General features: G+C 36.3%; 1 protein-coding gene across 6 annotated transcripts in view; it reads left to right on the forward strand.

The window, feature by feature from the left end:
• LOC118274938 (alpha-catulin) overlaps window positions 1-18,107 on the forward strand; it is a 75,860-nt gene that overhangs the window by 4,973 nt on the left and 52,780 nt on the right. For all 6 annotated transcript variants that reach the window (XM_035592738.2, XM_035592765.2, XM_035592747.2 and 3 more), the window contains exon 2: window positions 262-439. In XM_035592738.2, the coding sequence (XP_035448631.2) occupies window positions 262-439 (178 nt within the window). The remainder of the gene's footprint in view (window positions 1-261; window positions 440-18,107) is intronic.

Genomic DNA, 18,107 nt, shown 5'->3' on the forward strand with positions numbered 1-18,107 from the left:
ATTTACTTTAATTATCCCTTCTAATTAATCTTTGTTTCTAAATAATAAGACGTTTTATATATAGGTACTACATAATTATACATTCCTTTAATTAGATTAGATTTGATAGCTTCCAAACATACTTCAAATACCGGTTTCAACGGTTAGATCTATCTAGACATGCACATAGATTTACTACGGAATATATGTAGATTCACTGCTTAAATAGATAAAATTTTACTACCAGCTCAAAATTAAATAACAAAGTTGTATTTATCACAGATCAGCAGTCTGGTGGCGTCGCGCGGCGAGGCATCCGGCGGGGCTGCCGTCCAACGGGTCGGAGCCGCCGTCTGTTGCGCCGTCGAACGGTTCGTGGCCGTCGGCGAGACCATCGCCGATGACAACCCCGACGTGCGACACAGCATGGTGCTCGCCTGCAAGGAGGCACGAGCCGCAGGTCAGTTAAAGATGAAAATCAAGAATATTTGTGTATCAAATGCAAATGAGGTTCTATAACTATTTTGCTGCATTAATACGGTTTAGAATATACTAGAATTAATTATCACTCTCACAATAATTAGCAAACGCCATAATGTACAGTGTTCACGCGAAACAAATATGCAAATAAATCCTCATTTATATTCAAAACTACTAAACTGCGTTAGATTTCCAAATATGTAGATGTTATAACGCATGTCGTAAGCAAATACTACCCCTATAATATTATCGGTGTTTTCCAAGCCGATAGCTTACTCGTATAAATTATTTTTCATGTAACACACCACCACGTAAATAAACTTTACGACACTTATCAAAATACGGAATCTATATTAAAGCAAATATTAACACTGTATAATTTTAACGGAATTAATATGGCGAAGCTATTATAAAATTCAAATTAAATCGTTCTTTCGTTTTATTAACATTCAAAGAGCACATAAATTTTCATGAAAATTGAACAACTTTCGGGATAGTTTTCGTTCACTCGGTGCCATTTTGTCGAAATAGTTTCTTAGCTATTTAATTAAAGCTAAGTCCTTTAATAATGACGTCACCCCACGCCGACAATAAAGTTAAACTTAGGTATACAATCAAGTTGCTAATGTGTTTAAGCTAGGCAAACACCGCAACTAAACTTGAGGCGTCAAATTACTTGGCTATGTACGGTAAACAAACCGTACATTAAATGCTGCTTAATTATAATAATTATTTGTGCAAACATGTCAAGTGCTGTACGCACAAAACCCCAAGAGCCTTACAAAGCTGCGGAAATGTTTAATTTCAGATATTATTTTAATAACGTAAAATATATAAATGGAAAACGGTGGGATTAATTCCACCCTCGCATACAAGCATTCAGAAGGTTTTAATCAAGGCTTGCGTGACCTATAAATCTCTCCGATATCTCTATTGTGTATTTAAGGGGCCGTAATGTATTCGCCTGAATGGGTATGCACAGTTAAACGTTAAGAAATAGTTGGTATGAAGCAATTGAGTCGCTGCGACAAAAAGTGGATTTATGTCGGCTCGCGATTGGCTCCTTAATTTAAAGCTTAACTGCTACATTTCACTCGGGTCGTCCTCCCTTTGTTCCTGGTGACGGGGACGCACGAATTATTTCTGAATAATGAATCTATTTAAACGTTGGGATTTATTGAAATAGTACATTTGTATATATTTTCTCAGCAGAGTCTGACTGAAATGTGTAAGTGTATAACACATACATTATGCTCACTGAAGCACTGAAACGTGGTTGTTTCTTCCATCATGTCATTCCACTACGTACATATTCGAATTTCCTAGATTTTGATAAATACTTTAGACATTAAATGCTAGTCAGCTGGTCTCATTTCAGCTGTAAAAACCATCTAGTACAAATGCTACCAAATTAAATAACAATGTGATTTATGTAACGACTGAAGTCCGCTCTCAATGCATAATATATCCTATTCTATTTAAAATTACGTTCACAATTCCATGTTTCGTTTTTTACTTTTTTGTAGCAAACGTGTCGCAGATAATACGGGGAATCAAGGCTACCCTTTCTAACAGCCCTCATAAATTTGTGTCAACAACCTGACCCGAATTTTAATGCTTGAACGTTATTACCGGTTCCAGCATGCCAACAAACAAAAGATGCAAACAATGTCCGTCCCTAGTCCCTGCCCTTCAGCCTGCGGGAGCACCGATCTATGGGCTTACCACATTAGAGCCAAACGTGCTATTTTCTTAATTAAATGTGATTTACCACCCTGATTCTGACAACAATGAGTATACAATTTCCTATCTATAATTAATCCCAGGATTACATTACTGTGGCTTGTACTACGGACAATAATGCTAGTAGAACGTACAATTTTCACGAGACCACTGAACCGTATCAAAGTCCTCAGGTGGCCCGACTTGATAACAATCGGTGTAACTTCGATATAAATCACTTTCCTTTTATTCCACGTTTTATGGGGTCAGTTTTACGTCTTCTAAATTATTTATGTGCCACTAAAACCTCATTTCGTAAGTGTTTCGTAACATTGTGTTTTGTCAAAACATCCGATTCTAACTGAATATTGGTCAAAGCAGTTTAATGTAATGTAAAGTTACGTAAGGCAAACATATAATTTAAAAATAAACTCATTTATATTTAATGAGAGGGTAGCCACCTCTTAACTCTTTCAACCCAGCTTACCGCACTTCATATATCATGTTTGACACCACTAGAGTGCTGGTTCAAAACAAATGATTCGACACCCTCATTTGCTAAAATTGTTCTCGCGGTTTTTAAGACAAGGGTGCAGACCGCTCGACCGCATTACCTTCAGCGAATACAGAATGGACTACAAAACACACAGTACCTACTGATAAATTACCTTTAGCTGGAGATCCACATGAACGATTTCAATATCCTCTCAAATCCCGAGCCATGGACATTGTATTCAATTCAAATTGATATCACGAAAGTCATCAATCATGGATGCCATTGTAATTCAATCTACCCTTATCATAGCGTTAAATTCCTTAATGATTGCTTTAGGTGCCAGTTAACTTTAGGCTCGTTCATTTTGTCAGTGATATTGTTTAGAAACTGTAATATTCAAAATTAGATGATGCTAAAATGCCCCCGTATTGCTTAAAATTATTTCATAAGTAGTATATCGGAAATATTCCATCCCCCTCAAGCTGGACGTTATTAAACGTTGCTGGAATGACATAATATCAGAGCCCCGAAGCGTTACAGATGAACGGCCATGTAATTACTTACCATTAGGAGCACCATCAAATTTGTAATGGCCCTCCCGTGAACATTTTTCACTAACCGAAAAATGTCGTCCGTTCATTGGGTTTGCCAAGGGCGCGCGCAGTGGGTCAGCTGTAACGAGATTATCCGGGATCGAAACAAATCTAATAAATAACAGGTGTCGACTGTGACCTTCGCCGGCCACTCCCATACTTCGAAGCTAATGGATAGCTGTCCTAATGCTGTTCTTGTCCAGCTATTGTTTACCAAAATGGCTATCACAAATATAAGTTATTTGCTGATCCATCGACACGATTAGCGGGATACCTTTTCATTAACTCTCAAGGATGGAGCGTTGTTTTATTTTAAACTAGCTCTATACTCGCGACTTCGCGTGGTCATTCGTTCACTATTTTTGTGAGAATTTAAACTGTTTGTTTTGCTTTCTCGCGTGCGTAGGAATTTTGTATGGCATTGGTCTACTTTTAAAGATTGTACTGTGATTTCTTTCCTTTATTTACACTTTCGAAAAGTATTGTGAGATTTCTTACCATAAATTAGGTACCAAGAGAATTAGGATCTTAGAAGTTTAGAAACCCAGAACTCAGTGTCGCAACCAATTTCAAAGATATTATTTTATGTTAGGTACGTGCTTAAATATTAATACACAATTTCTGTCAGGCTCGTAATACATATGTCAAATCATATAGTAGGGCGTTAGATGGGGTTACAGTAGAAATTGTGGTGACTAGTCAATTTGTTTCGGGGCTCAGGTGATCTGTAACTAAGGCCGGGGTCCATAAAGGCATAAAATGTATTCTCCTAACTCGTACGACTCGTACCTCACCTTGTTTACGACCTGATAGAAACGAGACCTGTTTTAAAGTGGAACGAAATTCAATTCTGTTCGTGAATTGAAAATGGGTAGATCGGTGGTTGAGGAAAGACAAAGTAGGAAGTTTATTCAGATGTAAAAATTTAGGACAAAATAATTCTAACAAGAATGGTAAAATAGGAGTAAGTATTTAAGTTTAAAACCTAAACACAATTAAAGCTGATATTTCAGATAGTGTAGGTAGAATGTAACGACTTTCGTTTTAATAATAAGTCCAAATTTAATGATAAAGATTTGCAACATTTAATTTCTTTTAACTTAAAACACGTTTGTATTCATAAATCTTTACAATAAATACAAAAATAACGGCACTCTAAATACCGAAAGTCCATACAAAATCTCGACTTAGATAAAAATAAATTTCACCGCAGCGGTTGTTAATGTTGACGGCAATGCACACTTAGATAGCATTAAAGTAAATATTTACGATTCGGTTTCACACCTACCGCGGTGGCTGCATAGTCTGTTGTTATTAAACATTTATATAGAGACTGAGGTTGTGGACCACCCCACCTGGGTTTACACGACAATGGACGGATAATGTACGGACTTATTTTCTCGGTGAAGAAGTTGAAGAGGAGTTCTTGTTCTTGTATTGTTTTCGAAATTGAATGTAGAACACACACTTATAAAATAAGAATATGTTATGTATGTCCAAAAATTGCAACTGGCCACCGTTGGTTAGATAAAATGTGTCACAGAAAACACATTTTATAAAGCTAAATATGATTAAAATCTTAAATCAAATACCAAAGTAATAAATAGAAACCATTTTATACACTTCCTAACTCCACAACGAGGGCATAGAAAAATATTTTATTTATAAACAGAAAGCGTGCACTTACTATATACTTTAGAGCACAAGAACTTTCCGATTCAATGAGCCATCGTCTCGAGCAATTTCAAAGATCTGTTCTCTGCTAGCAATACCCGCTCGTGTTTATAACAATAACCCACTGAACATTACATTTTAAGATTGCTTCAGCAGTTGCATCATGAATACTTGAGATGATTTAAAGCCTTACGTTTTATGACCCGGCTTTGTCTGCCTAATATATTATCCAGAGAAAAGTTTAAAGGATTATCTGACCATTCGTATATCGTATATTCTCTATAGAAAAATTGGGTGGTTCATTAAATATTACGCATCTATCCGTGCATAATAAGGTGTAATACTATGTCTACTATGTCTACTATGTTTATATTGAAAATACTGAAATTGAATGTAATATTCAAACCGGGAGGCCAGTTAACCATCTTCCCAATCCCGATTCTCCAACAACCCTTAAATTCCTAACCCCAAAAAGCCAGCAACACACTTATAACGCCTCAGGTGTTTCGGGCGTCGAAATTGCTTATCATCAGATAATCCATCTAGTCGTATACCGGTTTATACCATAGCCACTACATCCAAAAAACCCAAAAACGTTACATTTTACCTATTTATACACGTTTAGTGAGTTTGCAATCAAACATTAATGGCGTCGTTAAATTTCTTATCACGCCAAGCTTCACAATGAGAGTTCTTTGTTTTACTCATCCTTCAACCTGTATCTGTCCCCTACAGCGGGCACATTGTGTGCATTATTAAACAAATAAATTTCGCTCGTGTTCCACCGTATCTGAGCAAAGCCAATGAACAGGTAATGTGGGGGATATGGGAATATGTTTAGCAATATTTTGCTGTATATAGGTTGATGTTCCCTGCGTGTACCAATCAATAAATTTGTAATAAATTTCATACACATTTTAATTTTTGAAATGGAATTTTTCGGTGATTCACATTTACTTTTTTTATATTTTTTCACATTCACATTAACTGCGTGAAGAGTAAAGCCCTGTAATACTTCTCAATGCCCGCTTTTTCATTTGCAATATTTTCATATTTAATCTCAATTCTGCGTCACGTTCCACATAAAATGAATCAATCTTTACATTCCAACACACGCGTAAAAAGCTACACGCACAATACACCCAGTAAACGCCGACTTCAAAGAAAATTCTCAAGCACCATAACACACATTTATGCAACCTTCGCCTCCCAACCTTTGCACGGTAGATAAAAGAAAGCAATTTCCCTTTTGGCCCTTCATTCCTTTTCTTTTTCAGAACGAACTTAATTCAAATTGGTACCGCCGCTGATGGAATTAATTGGTATTCATTAAAAATTTCCTTCACATCAATAAACTCGTTGAAGAAATCTAAGTATACCAATATTTTTTAATAAAAGATTCAATTCCAAAAGACCGCTTCGTAATATTTGTGAAATAATTTTAATGAAAAATCTTACACAAAATTATATATCCAGCAAGAAGATATTATAATAATTGTATCGAGCTACAGGCACGTCAATGTGCCCTGAACTTGCTTACACGCCTCATAAATTATGCTTCCTCTCGATTATTTTCCACAACGATGCCACTTTAAACAAAAACGATAAGATTACTTAAAACCTTCGACGTCATGATCAGAGAACCGTCAACCCGACGCCTGTTAACAGGATAAAGTGCTTTGAAAGGTTACTTGTTGAAAATATTACAAAACCTTTGAGAATCGACGTTGTAATATTACACAAAGTAGTTAAAAAAAGGAAACAATGCCTCGCCAGAAGGAATATTCAAAGGGTCTTCAAGTGGAAGGACGAGATGACAGGTACGAGTGGCGCCTTTGAAAACAAAAACTTCACAAGAAAAAACATGTAATTACTATCTTGAAAGTACACTGGAGTAATAGACGGTGAGAAAACAAAGTATTTTTTTACAATGAACTAATTAATACATCTTGTTACACAGCAAAATAAAATACCTTTCTCTATGAAAGAAATGTTGCAATTATATTTTTCTGTGTTTAAATTATAAAAGGCCGCAACTAAAACCTCTCGAGAGGAAAGCCACGGTTGCAAGTTAATAAATAAATAACATACTTAAAAGGAATTTCGCTGAGGAGAATGAAGAAATATTCTTTTATTTAAAACATTTTTCTGGGATTTTTCTTTAAGATTGCAATAAAGTACATTTGGTTTTACTGACAAGCAAAAGTTTCTACACAAAGAAATTCGTAGGACGTGAATACCTTTGTAACCTACGCTCACTCACTTTTGTAGAAGTAAAATTATTTAGTTTTAGTTTGACCTTGCATATGAAATACTGTGAGAGTTTTACTATATTCCAACTATCACGTACGTCCATATCTCTGAATTTAGTAAATGTATTTGGTCCGTTTTGCAGCTATTTCATACCGCTACAAACAATCTGTATTGACATTTTGCTAATTATTTTCTCTCCGTCCATGAACAATCCGATACGAATCTGGATACCCTCACATGTACCTGGAATGGAATCGAGAACGCCCGTGGGACGTTTATGACGTTTTTACAGTAGCAGAGAGGCTGTAACGATTACGGCATATAACTGTGTTGTCCCTGATGAATCGTAAAAAGGAAGTTGTGAAAGCTTTATTGGATGGCGGCCCTGCTTACAGCACTTTTAACTTGGAACAGCTAAGTTGGCCAAGAAAACTTTTATATCGCGTTTAACATCATCCTCCCGTCCGGCCTCGTTTAGATACTGTTTTCCACTCAGAGACTCGGAGGTGACTTCAAAGCCTGTGGGAATGTCTCCATGTGACAAGTCCTAACAATGTTTAGCGCGCTCCAGTAACTTCTGAAGGCTTTTAAAATTAAATACAAATTGAGGATGAGTTAAATTACTTTTGACGTCAACGAAAACTTCTTCAGACATTGCATTTCAATTTCATCTTTAATTAATTTTGTTCGTTCACTCGTGAAGCTTCCTAACAAAAATATCATTGTCCTATAAAGTAGATGGGCCGCGACCTCAGCTCTCGTTTCCCTAAGTGTCAAGCGAGTCACTGAACAAAAGTGCGACGAAGTCAACGACGCGTGACTCTCTGATAGAGACGCCCCTAAGACATAACTTTCGCTCTTTTGAAGCACTGAAAACGGTCCTGTCCTTAAAGACAAAAAACACAAAAGTTACTAATAGTTAAAACTTGTAAAGATGACCGCGACGGTTCTAACATAAGGTTAATTGAACTTTGGAGGGGTTCAAAGTCCACCTGATGCCCTTTCGACAAGAAAGACATTCTGCAAGTCCATTGAGCGCTCGCTTAAATATTTTAATAAAAGTATAAAGGGCAGAGAATGTCAGTGATCCTCTGTTTCAATGTCACTGCTATCGTTAAATATGTTTATGCAAACTTGGTACTTGCTTTGTTAACTTTAAACTTTAAGTATCTGCATGGATAAAACCTAAAAGTGTTAAGAAATTCAGTTGAGGCTTTAAATATTGTTATAGCTTGGCTCGATATAGTATCTTTTAAAACAAGTAGCGAAGGTACAACTTTGCACATAACACTTAAGATAAGAAAATGTACTAAAACCAAAGTAACTCATTCTGTAGAACAGAAATATGTACTTGAGGTAAACATTTTACGAAAAGTTGATACATTTCGCTTTATCTCTGTTACCACAACCTAAAAATAAATAAGTATAAAGTATGTAGGTACAAAGCTAAAAAGATTAACAAATGCCTCACTCATATTTCATGTTTATTTTCATGCAAAAAACTACTCCGTCGTCATTGTACCCTCGACGTGGTAATAAACAACTGTCTGTGGCTCCGGTCAAACATATTAATACTAGCTAATGGATCATCGCGAGGATTATTCGTATTACAAACAAATAAATATACCAGACATTTATGTCGTAAATCACTACTTTTATTTACCGTTGATACTACTTGCTTCACGCAAATATTTACATTGTACTACGTAAAATATTACACCACGCCTGGTTTTGCCCAAAAGGGGTTAACGGACAGAGATGTTTTATTATTTAATGTCAGCGAACCATAATGTTTTTACTTGGCTTTTACCAATAAATACATCACCAACTTCTTGAATCACGAGCACTAAACAAAAGGGTCTTGCTATATTGACAGAACACAGACGTAGCTTCAATAAAAGTCGCTCGAGATGACGATTATTGGCATAAATCCGCCATAAATGTGACGTCACGGAGAAGTTGAGAACTCAGGCACGCATCAGCATAATACCGTGATAATGCGCCCCTTGAGTGCGGCCTAGATCCCACACCCTGTGGATTATGGCCAGGGGCTCCACGCCCAAATAAGATCTTTTATGCTTGCCTGGCCATCTTTTGTGAGAAATTGTGATCCCGCTGTATTTTATAAGTGCGAATATTCATAGAATGGCTGACAATCATTGCTTTGTCACAGGGACAGCGGAGACTGTTCAAATGCTGTGATTAAATTCGTAGATTTTGATTGAAACTCCTATTGTAATGAGTTTCCTTAGTTCTTACTTCTTAAGTGAAAATACTTCTTAGCTTACAGCGATTACTACAAATCTACCGCTAACTATAATATGAATCTACCGCTAACTATACAAATAATATATGTATATCAGTTCAGATTAGTGGGTCATAATAGATACCTAATTATCATATTGTCGTCATCAGATTCGTCAACTTCATCAGTATTCAACTTGTAGGGTGATTAGTGAACGATGTTCAGTCATTTTATTTCAAACTTAAATAAAGCAGACAATCTTACTCAAATAGTAAACTTCAAAAGAGAAACATAAGTTAAATTGTAACGAAACTAAAATGAATTCACTTAAACTGGTCAGCGCGACGAAATTTAATTTGAATACTACACCGCAATGTAAACTAACCACAAAAGTATATTTACGTTATAAATTCCCACCAAATTGCATTTCACAAAATGCAAAACTCAATGTCAAATTGTAATTATAGTTAATTGAATATTCAGCCGTAAATTGACCGGTTAACCGATATAATTTTTGATACTTTAAATGAATGTTTATTTATGCTGCAATAACATTTATCGTGTGATATGAAAATGAGTTTATTTTATTTCCAATTTTCGCGTCAATTTATTCATTTGGTAGTAAGGCCGCGGTTTCACTCGCGTGGTCGAAGGAAATGTTGGCTATCCCGTTTGTGTTTTAGAAAGAGGTAACAAACCCTCAACATAATTATCCTTATTTATCACTTAATACAAACGCCATGGGGTCATCTGTGACCAATGTTATCGAAGAATTTTGCCTTCAAAAGTTTTCTATTGGCTGTGAAAGACTTAAAGAAATAATGCTCTTACACTCATTATCACATGTTGCTGTTGTTGTGGACAATAAATAACACTAATAACAAAAAAATATTCAATACTTTTGCCACTGTGTTTGGAACACATAAACATCAATAAAACCCACAACCTTCAAAAACGCGACATTCTATATTACGTAATGAAAACATCAAACGTCAAAATTGAACAAAACGAAATTGACACTGTTCCCTTTGGCCTGTCAATTACAAAGACTTTTCAGTTAAAATGTTGCCCCAAGTTGGCACATTCATTCGCAAGGCAGATCTTTGTTGGTACTTGTGTAATTGGGAAACCAGAATGTGAATGTATATTTATGTAGGAAAGGTGTTATTGATAACGAAATAAAATTTGATTTTACGGTTGTACGAAGTTGTCGTGTAAACTTTAAATTTTATTGTTATACATAGTATTGTAACTTGTAAGTAACCGATAAGGAACTTGAACTAGTCGTACTTTCCTACATTATAAACCTTGTTTGTTAATAACCGCAACTTTAAGTATATGTATCTGTCAGCCAACATACAATTTTACGTCATATTAAAAAAAAACTTGAATGTACAATAACAAAACGAATACAAAAAAAAACAACTTGAAAAACATTTTGATGATATCAATATTAAACACAAAATTCCCCACAAAAAGGTGCAACAATCTAACCTGTATAAAATATGGGAAACTGATTTCACCCAAGTCACGGGAGCCACACGGCGAGCGCTAGGAAAGTAAATATACATTGAAGTTTCAATTTGTACAACGCCAAAGTTTACAAACTGTTTAATGTTGAATGTAGAGCAATGACGCTCGTTCAAAAATTTATTACTACATTTGGCTCTAGTTTGCTTCAATATCTCTCTTATTTGCGTTTCAATGCCAACTGCCGACCTTTGTGGGGCTGCCAACGACTTCCTCTTTACTTTTTGACGGATACCCTTTCTAGGAGACTAGGTCATACGAACGACGTCCTGGATCAAATGGTTTGGGTCGGAAAAGGGTTATTGGAGTTTTTGTGTAACATGGCTTTTTTGCTTAAACTGTGTATATGCAATAAGGGGTTATTCTATTGGCACACCTGGCACAGATAATACCAGATTCCATACTGTTATTGTATTGGTTAGTTTAGAATCCAGATCCTATCATGCTTTGTAGTTAGGTTAAAAAAGTAATTTTGTAGAATTTCAGACTGAGAGTTAAATCTCGTTACACGAGTATGTATTCAACCCGCTGGTAACCAAAGGGACGTTCAGTCTATTCGGTAATTTGAATAAATTGTTTGCTTCGTTGCCTTACGTTGGTCGCAAGAGTGGCTACTGAGTTACGTTACTCGTCTCAACGCGGCAGGGGTTTATTTACTGTTTTAATTTGAAAATTCTCTCCAGAGGCTCTACTTTGCCCCGTTATATAGTACACTATTAACATAACCAGTGAAAAGTGTATTATTATACACTCTACAACTTCTTCAAGGATAAATATGCATAATATTACGTTATGCGTACCCATTATACCTCACAAACTTCGCCAACAGGCTAACTTTCCCATAAATTGCTATTTATCGAGTTTACGTCGGCAATAAATGGTGGTTAAATAGACGAAAGCACGCGATTCAGTATTTTGTCATTTAAAGCGAGTGCTAAACACTTATCGGGGAAACACATTAATCTGGCTAATGTCCATCGTTTCCGTGGCCAGGTATCTATTAACGTAGCCGGCAAAATTTTATAGCCTACGGAAAAGGTTATTTTTCAATGAACCGTCACTAACAAATGTTTTCAATTTAAAACTTTTAAGGGTCGATGTACTAACACTTTTGTGAACGATCAGATCAGGTTGTTGAGTTTTGTTCTACGTACAGAATTTTCTTCTGCGTCTGATTGCTTCTTTGTTTTGTTGTAACATTTGACCTATTCGAATAACAAGTTATGATGAAATATTTGTACCTATACAAATACAAATACCTATCATACAAATATTTGTACCTATCATACAAATATTTCATGATATGACAATATTTTTACTAAGTTCTGTATTATATATTACCATCAACAACAAAACTTTCAAAACATTTCTTATTTTCTCTCTCTTTATGATCTCAATAATTATGATGCTTTTCATCCATTCGTCCACCATGCCTCATCCTTCACACTACTTCTCACAACCATAAAAATAAAAACATATGAACATATTCTATCCTCCTACATCCTCTATGTTTCTAGATACAAATAGCCCACGATATACATCTGTACACTTCCCAAAGTACGTGAACACAAGAGGTAGTATCGAGCAACACATCCGGACTGAGACGAGCCCAGCCACGTTCGGAACCACTTAATTCTGGAACAAACGGCTCCAAGAGAAATTACCCTCGTCTGAGATAAACTCATCTCTTCGACCCTGTTAAATTACCTAGATACTTCTACTTGAGTATGTATTTTAAGACAAAAACACTCTTTTATAAACATCTTACGCCAGTTCTTTTTTAAGTCTCATTTGAATAAAAATTACATTTGCTCGGGTTTTATATTGTATGTGCTGCTTTTCGTCCTTAAAAGGTCTGTTATCTAAGAACGTAAAACATAATGATATCATAATTTCGTGTCTGTAATTTGTATCTAAATTACAGTTAGTTACACACATACATATACTTCACGAGGATGTTGTATCTGATCATTGCTGTTCATTGTAAAATCTAATAAAATCAGTCTCATTCAAACTAGAGCTACGAATTCCTCAATCATATGGTTGCTCAAATGCGTATACGATGATACTAGTTACAATACGATAGACATTTTACAAATAGTTTGTATTCCATAATTAATTACCAAATAATAGGTCAATGAATAAATCAGAAACTCTCATTCACAAAATATCACGCGCAATAAATGAATAACTCACTAAAATATGAATGACGAACACTTTCACTATCAAGCACATTTCATTGAATAAGCCGAGCGAGTGCAATATTCATTTGAAAACGTACGTACGTACAATTCCAGGAATATTATAAAATCCATGTCGATGCCAGGTCAGCGTTGCAGACTCCATTCCAACGTAACCCGTAGCAGTGACCTACCTTTGCTATAAATAGTAATTCCCGTCGCTTTTACAACTTATTGGAAACGCTCGGCAGACGGCTTTCACTGTGACTGAACTTGACATAGATAGCTCCGGTTATTTTTATTTACTACTATTTTCTACAGACATAAATAAAAATATTTCCACGCGTCTCTCTGCTCAACTGTTTGGCAACGAAGTTAGTTTTAGCCACGTGCTTAGTTTACATTTTAAAATTGCATTCAAAACTGAAAAATTCCGTATATCGTATCGGATAACGTAATAAATACACCGATGCAGCAACTCCCATCAGATTATATCGAGATCATGTTTACTTACAGAAATACACAAACAATGCTGTCGTTAACAGAAATCCGTTACGAAGAAAATCAACAAAAACATCGCGTAATAACAGATGGTTACCAAAGAACTGAACGTCTCTAAAGACCATCTTTCATCAACTCCAATTCAACACTCTCATTCGAAATAAAAATACAGACGTAAAAGCTGAGCCGAAAAGAAAACAAATCGACGCGCCGGTGCGCGGTGTGTACCACGGGATATTGCAAAAACCTAAAGGGGCACAACCAGGCAACACATAAATCTTGACAGACAAGGCCGAGAATAGAAAATCCGGCATTCGCTTCAGCACCGCGCTATATTAAAGTGCAACTCCCGTTTTCTGGGTCGCAGGGGGCTGAACCGAGGTCTTACACGCACTCATTATGAAAATGTACGTATCGTGCATTTTTTATGATGCTATTGTTTTTGTTTTTTTTTTTCTATCGTGTGAAATCGATTTGTTATTGTGCTCTCTGCCATGTCATTTTCTAAAGAATAATGTGAATGTGTTCTGAATACTATATTCAATTTGTACACTATTCAGTGGGTGGTATAGAAATTGGTAGCTACATGGATGCGACAGCTGAGAACAAAGTCAGCCTCAGTTCATACGGCTAGCCGGTATGAAGTCACTAATCCGACCAACAATGAGCTCTAGAGCACACAAAGCCACATACATTAGTAAAAACAATTCGAGGAGAGCCGGCGTCATGCGCGGAGGAGTATCAAAAGCAGGACGCAACAGGCCTAAGCCAGGGATTACCGCCCTCAGGGGCTTCACGCTGCAAATTGAATGAACGCAAACATTCCCCGCGTATAGATACTAAACACACAAAATAAATGCAATTACTTGAAGACGACGTCTAAGGAAGCCGGTCGGTGCTGCGTAATAGTGTCATACCCACACGTTATCTCCTAAGTTTACACATGCTAGTTTTAGTTGGAAACTCGTGGAAATTGTGGCGCCGGCGCCGCGGCGCGCCTTTATGTTTGTGACACAATTTGTGGAAAACATGTGAGTACTAGTACATCACAGTAAATCGCGATGGGAATAGATGAGAACAGCTCGTAGGCACTTCAAAAGACATTTTATTGCAGCATCAAGAATGTTTAATGAAATAAACTATTCTGTAACATTGTTGAATGTAGGGAATGAATGAACCAGATAAACGTAGCTAAGCTTGCTACTTCAGTGAGGCAATAAATAATAAAATAAATCTGTTATGTAACATGTTTATAATCTAAATGTCGGGCAGCTCTCACGCGAACATAGATGATACCTGTTTTATTGGCGGAATAAAAAGTGGCGTGTTGACATGTTTACAGCACCGAGCGCGTGGAACTTTTCAAGACAAATAAGTTATCGCTGTACTATCGTAAATACTTTCTGACAACTTCATAAAATTATATCGAACACTTACATGAAGGTATACTCTACGTACGTGCGTCCGTACTCTACTAATACTTATTATATTTATCTCAATTCACATATTTCGTTTTTACGCAACGTATTAATTCGTAAAGTTTACAGACATTATTAAAAGTCCTCGTTTGTCTTGAAAAGTTGCCTGAATATAAATAAAAGCTTGGATTTATGATATCCCCTAAACTACTAAAAGAAAACCTTGAATAACAGGGAAGTTATATAAATAACGTAGCTAACATTAAAAGAAAAATAAATCATAAGAACAAGTATAAATCGCTATCATAAACCTGAAGAATAATTCCACGCGAGTTGACAGGACGTCATCAGTATCGATGACAGTGTTGGTTCAGAGAAATATTCATCGTCATCATTTATCCTAAACATATTGAGGGGTTTGGTCCCCCATTAATATACGAAGGTCCCATCAGGCAAATACGGCACATGTGAACACGCTTCGTCATTTCCCGGAAATGTGGAGCCGGCCGCCGGAAATTCATCGGAGGCTCGCCCAATTGGGAGTCCCGTTTGAAAATTTTCAGGAAACTAGTGCCATATAGGTAGGTACCTAGCTCAGACTAACATGCTTATATCACACCGATTAGTTCGTTACGAAGTATTATTCGGCAATTTGACGCGATGGAATGTTCGAATCTCTGTCGAAACGACAATTAAACCATCCAATTTCATGCAATGTCCAAATCCGCTTCGGAATACGCTTACCAAAGTTAATTTTCGAATAGTACGTACCTTTCCCAGGCGCTAGTTTTATCGCTTTTAATCTGAGCGCCATGTTTTATTTATGAAGGCCCGTATTTACTCTGAAAATTTTAAGTCAAATCTTTGTCTTTAAAATTCAAGACGTTTCTAGATCTTTATTATTAGTTCCGTTGTTGAAATTCTCTTTGTAATATAATAATGCTTTGGAATTAATAAAAAGCAACATACTTACAACAAAAAAGCAGTTACCACTTTAACAAGATCGAGGGCGAACAGTTTTAAATTTTGCAGTTTATCGACTGCTAAAGTGAAACATCAGAAACACCACTATAATTTATTCACACTAAACACAGGCTTAGCAAGAATAATTATTATTTTCCTATGAACGAAAGTTGTGCAGTAATAATACTAAGAGTTATCGATAAAAAGTTGAGGTAATTGTCAGGTACACGGCTACATCGGCCATTATATCGTTACTCAGACCACATTACTCAACGATTAAATCTAAAAAGACATGCGATGCACTAATGATCGCAGTCAATTAAGCAGATACATCGGCAAATTGCTAACTCATTTAACTCGTTAGTGGAATGGGGGCTCCCTGCACCTAACAATTACGGCTCCCGGGCACAGCAACACTGCTACACTTCCAAACAATATTAACGCAAACATAATTGAACTTAATTTCAGTTTTACTCTGATTGCTGTGAACTTTTTTAGGTCAAATGACAATAAAAAATAGTTTGTCGCGATAACCTAGTTTCGATGGTGGAATATTTACGTAAACATAAAGTTCCAGCCGGCTCTTACACTATATTAAAACTTAGCTACCACGGTGCGCTAGTTTTAAAACAATACCTTTGTTGTGACACTGTCCGTATAATTTATTACCTATCCGGTTTAAAGAATATTCTTCGCTATAAAAATGATAGTTCGGTTCACATTTTGTTTGAGAAGTTCGTCTGAAGTCGCATTAATCTATGTCTACGTTGACAAAAGCGAGCGGTCACAAAAGAATCACGATCCACTTTGTCCCCCTTACACAATATTATGCGGTTTCCGTGACTTCACACCATAATGATGTTAGCCTAATTGTACGGCGGCGACACACAGAAACATCACGGATAAGTATACTAACTCCTTGCTCACATAACTTAATTTCAACAATGTTGCTCGACAGTTACAGTTTATTTAAGTAGCTCGGAGCGGGGTTAAGAGCAGTTATATTCAAACCATTTTTCATGTAACACTGAATTGTTGGCAGTAACAGAACAACTTAACGCAACTACAGTTTATTATTTACGAGGAACAAAGTTGAAGACAAAACAGTTTAGAGAGAATTAGAACAGAGAATGTTACTGAAAATATTGGAGCGTTAAGGAGTTTAAACTTAAATTGCTCGAACAAACATTACTAAAAGTTGTTTAATGTGTTAAGTACTGGTGTGGCACGAGTGAGTAGTAAACAAGTAATTTCCGCAGTAACGTCAGTTTCAATTACATGGCTGGGTCATTTGGAGGGTTGTAGTACTTCGGCCGCCAGAAAGCCGGCTTGGTGATCACTCAGTCACTATCGATCGGCTTCTGTCGAGCCGCCTCATTCATGCGGAGTCACTCGATGATGCAGCCTCCACAACCTACATTAAACCCGACATTTTAAAAGTCATTACTTATTTAAACACCGCCCCGTATCCGTCCGTTCCAAAATAAATTAACTTTTAAGTTAAACTGACAATTATTTAAATACCGCAACTTGAATTAAATTCTGGTTTATTTTTATTTATCAATTCGAAATACTGAATGTTGCATCATTGGTGTGTTGATAGCCAATACGACCGCTGATCAATAAAGACCTTTTTGATCTCAATATTTTTACTAAAATATTATTTTTAGACCACAATTTTAAACATGTTTTATTACCGCCATAAAATCCAAACATAGTTTTTACACTATCCACATTTATCACACTCGGGCTAGCTCTGTGGAGCCAGCACCCGCTAGTTCCACTCAAAGCCACTTCGAACCCATTTGATTACAATTCTGGTTTTTATTACTAACTATGACACCAATTTAAGCACACTGTGGTCTCTCTAATATTCCCTCTACCCGGTAAATATCAAATGAAGTGTGAACATGAGCTGGGTTGAATTACGAGTATGTACATTAAATTAGGATCACCGCAGCAGTCGTCCCCATTTTAGTTTTACACTTACTAATAAAATATCTTTCGTCCTTATTCTAGCTATCCGGTAAAACTTACAATTCTGAATATTCTGAATATACTGCTGCTAGTCAA

The sequence above is a fragment of the Spodoptera frugiperda genome, chromosome 15 (genome assembly GCF_023101765.2).
Source record: "Spodoptera frugiperda isolate SF20-4 chromosome 15, AGI-APGP_CSIRO_Sfru_2.0, whole genome shotgun sequence".
NCBI lineage: Eukaryota > Metazoa > Arthropoda > Insecta > Lepidoptera > Noctuidae > Spodoptera > Spodoptera frugiperda.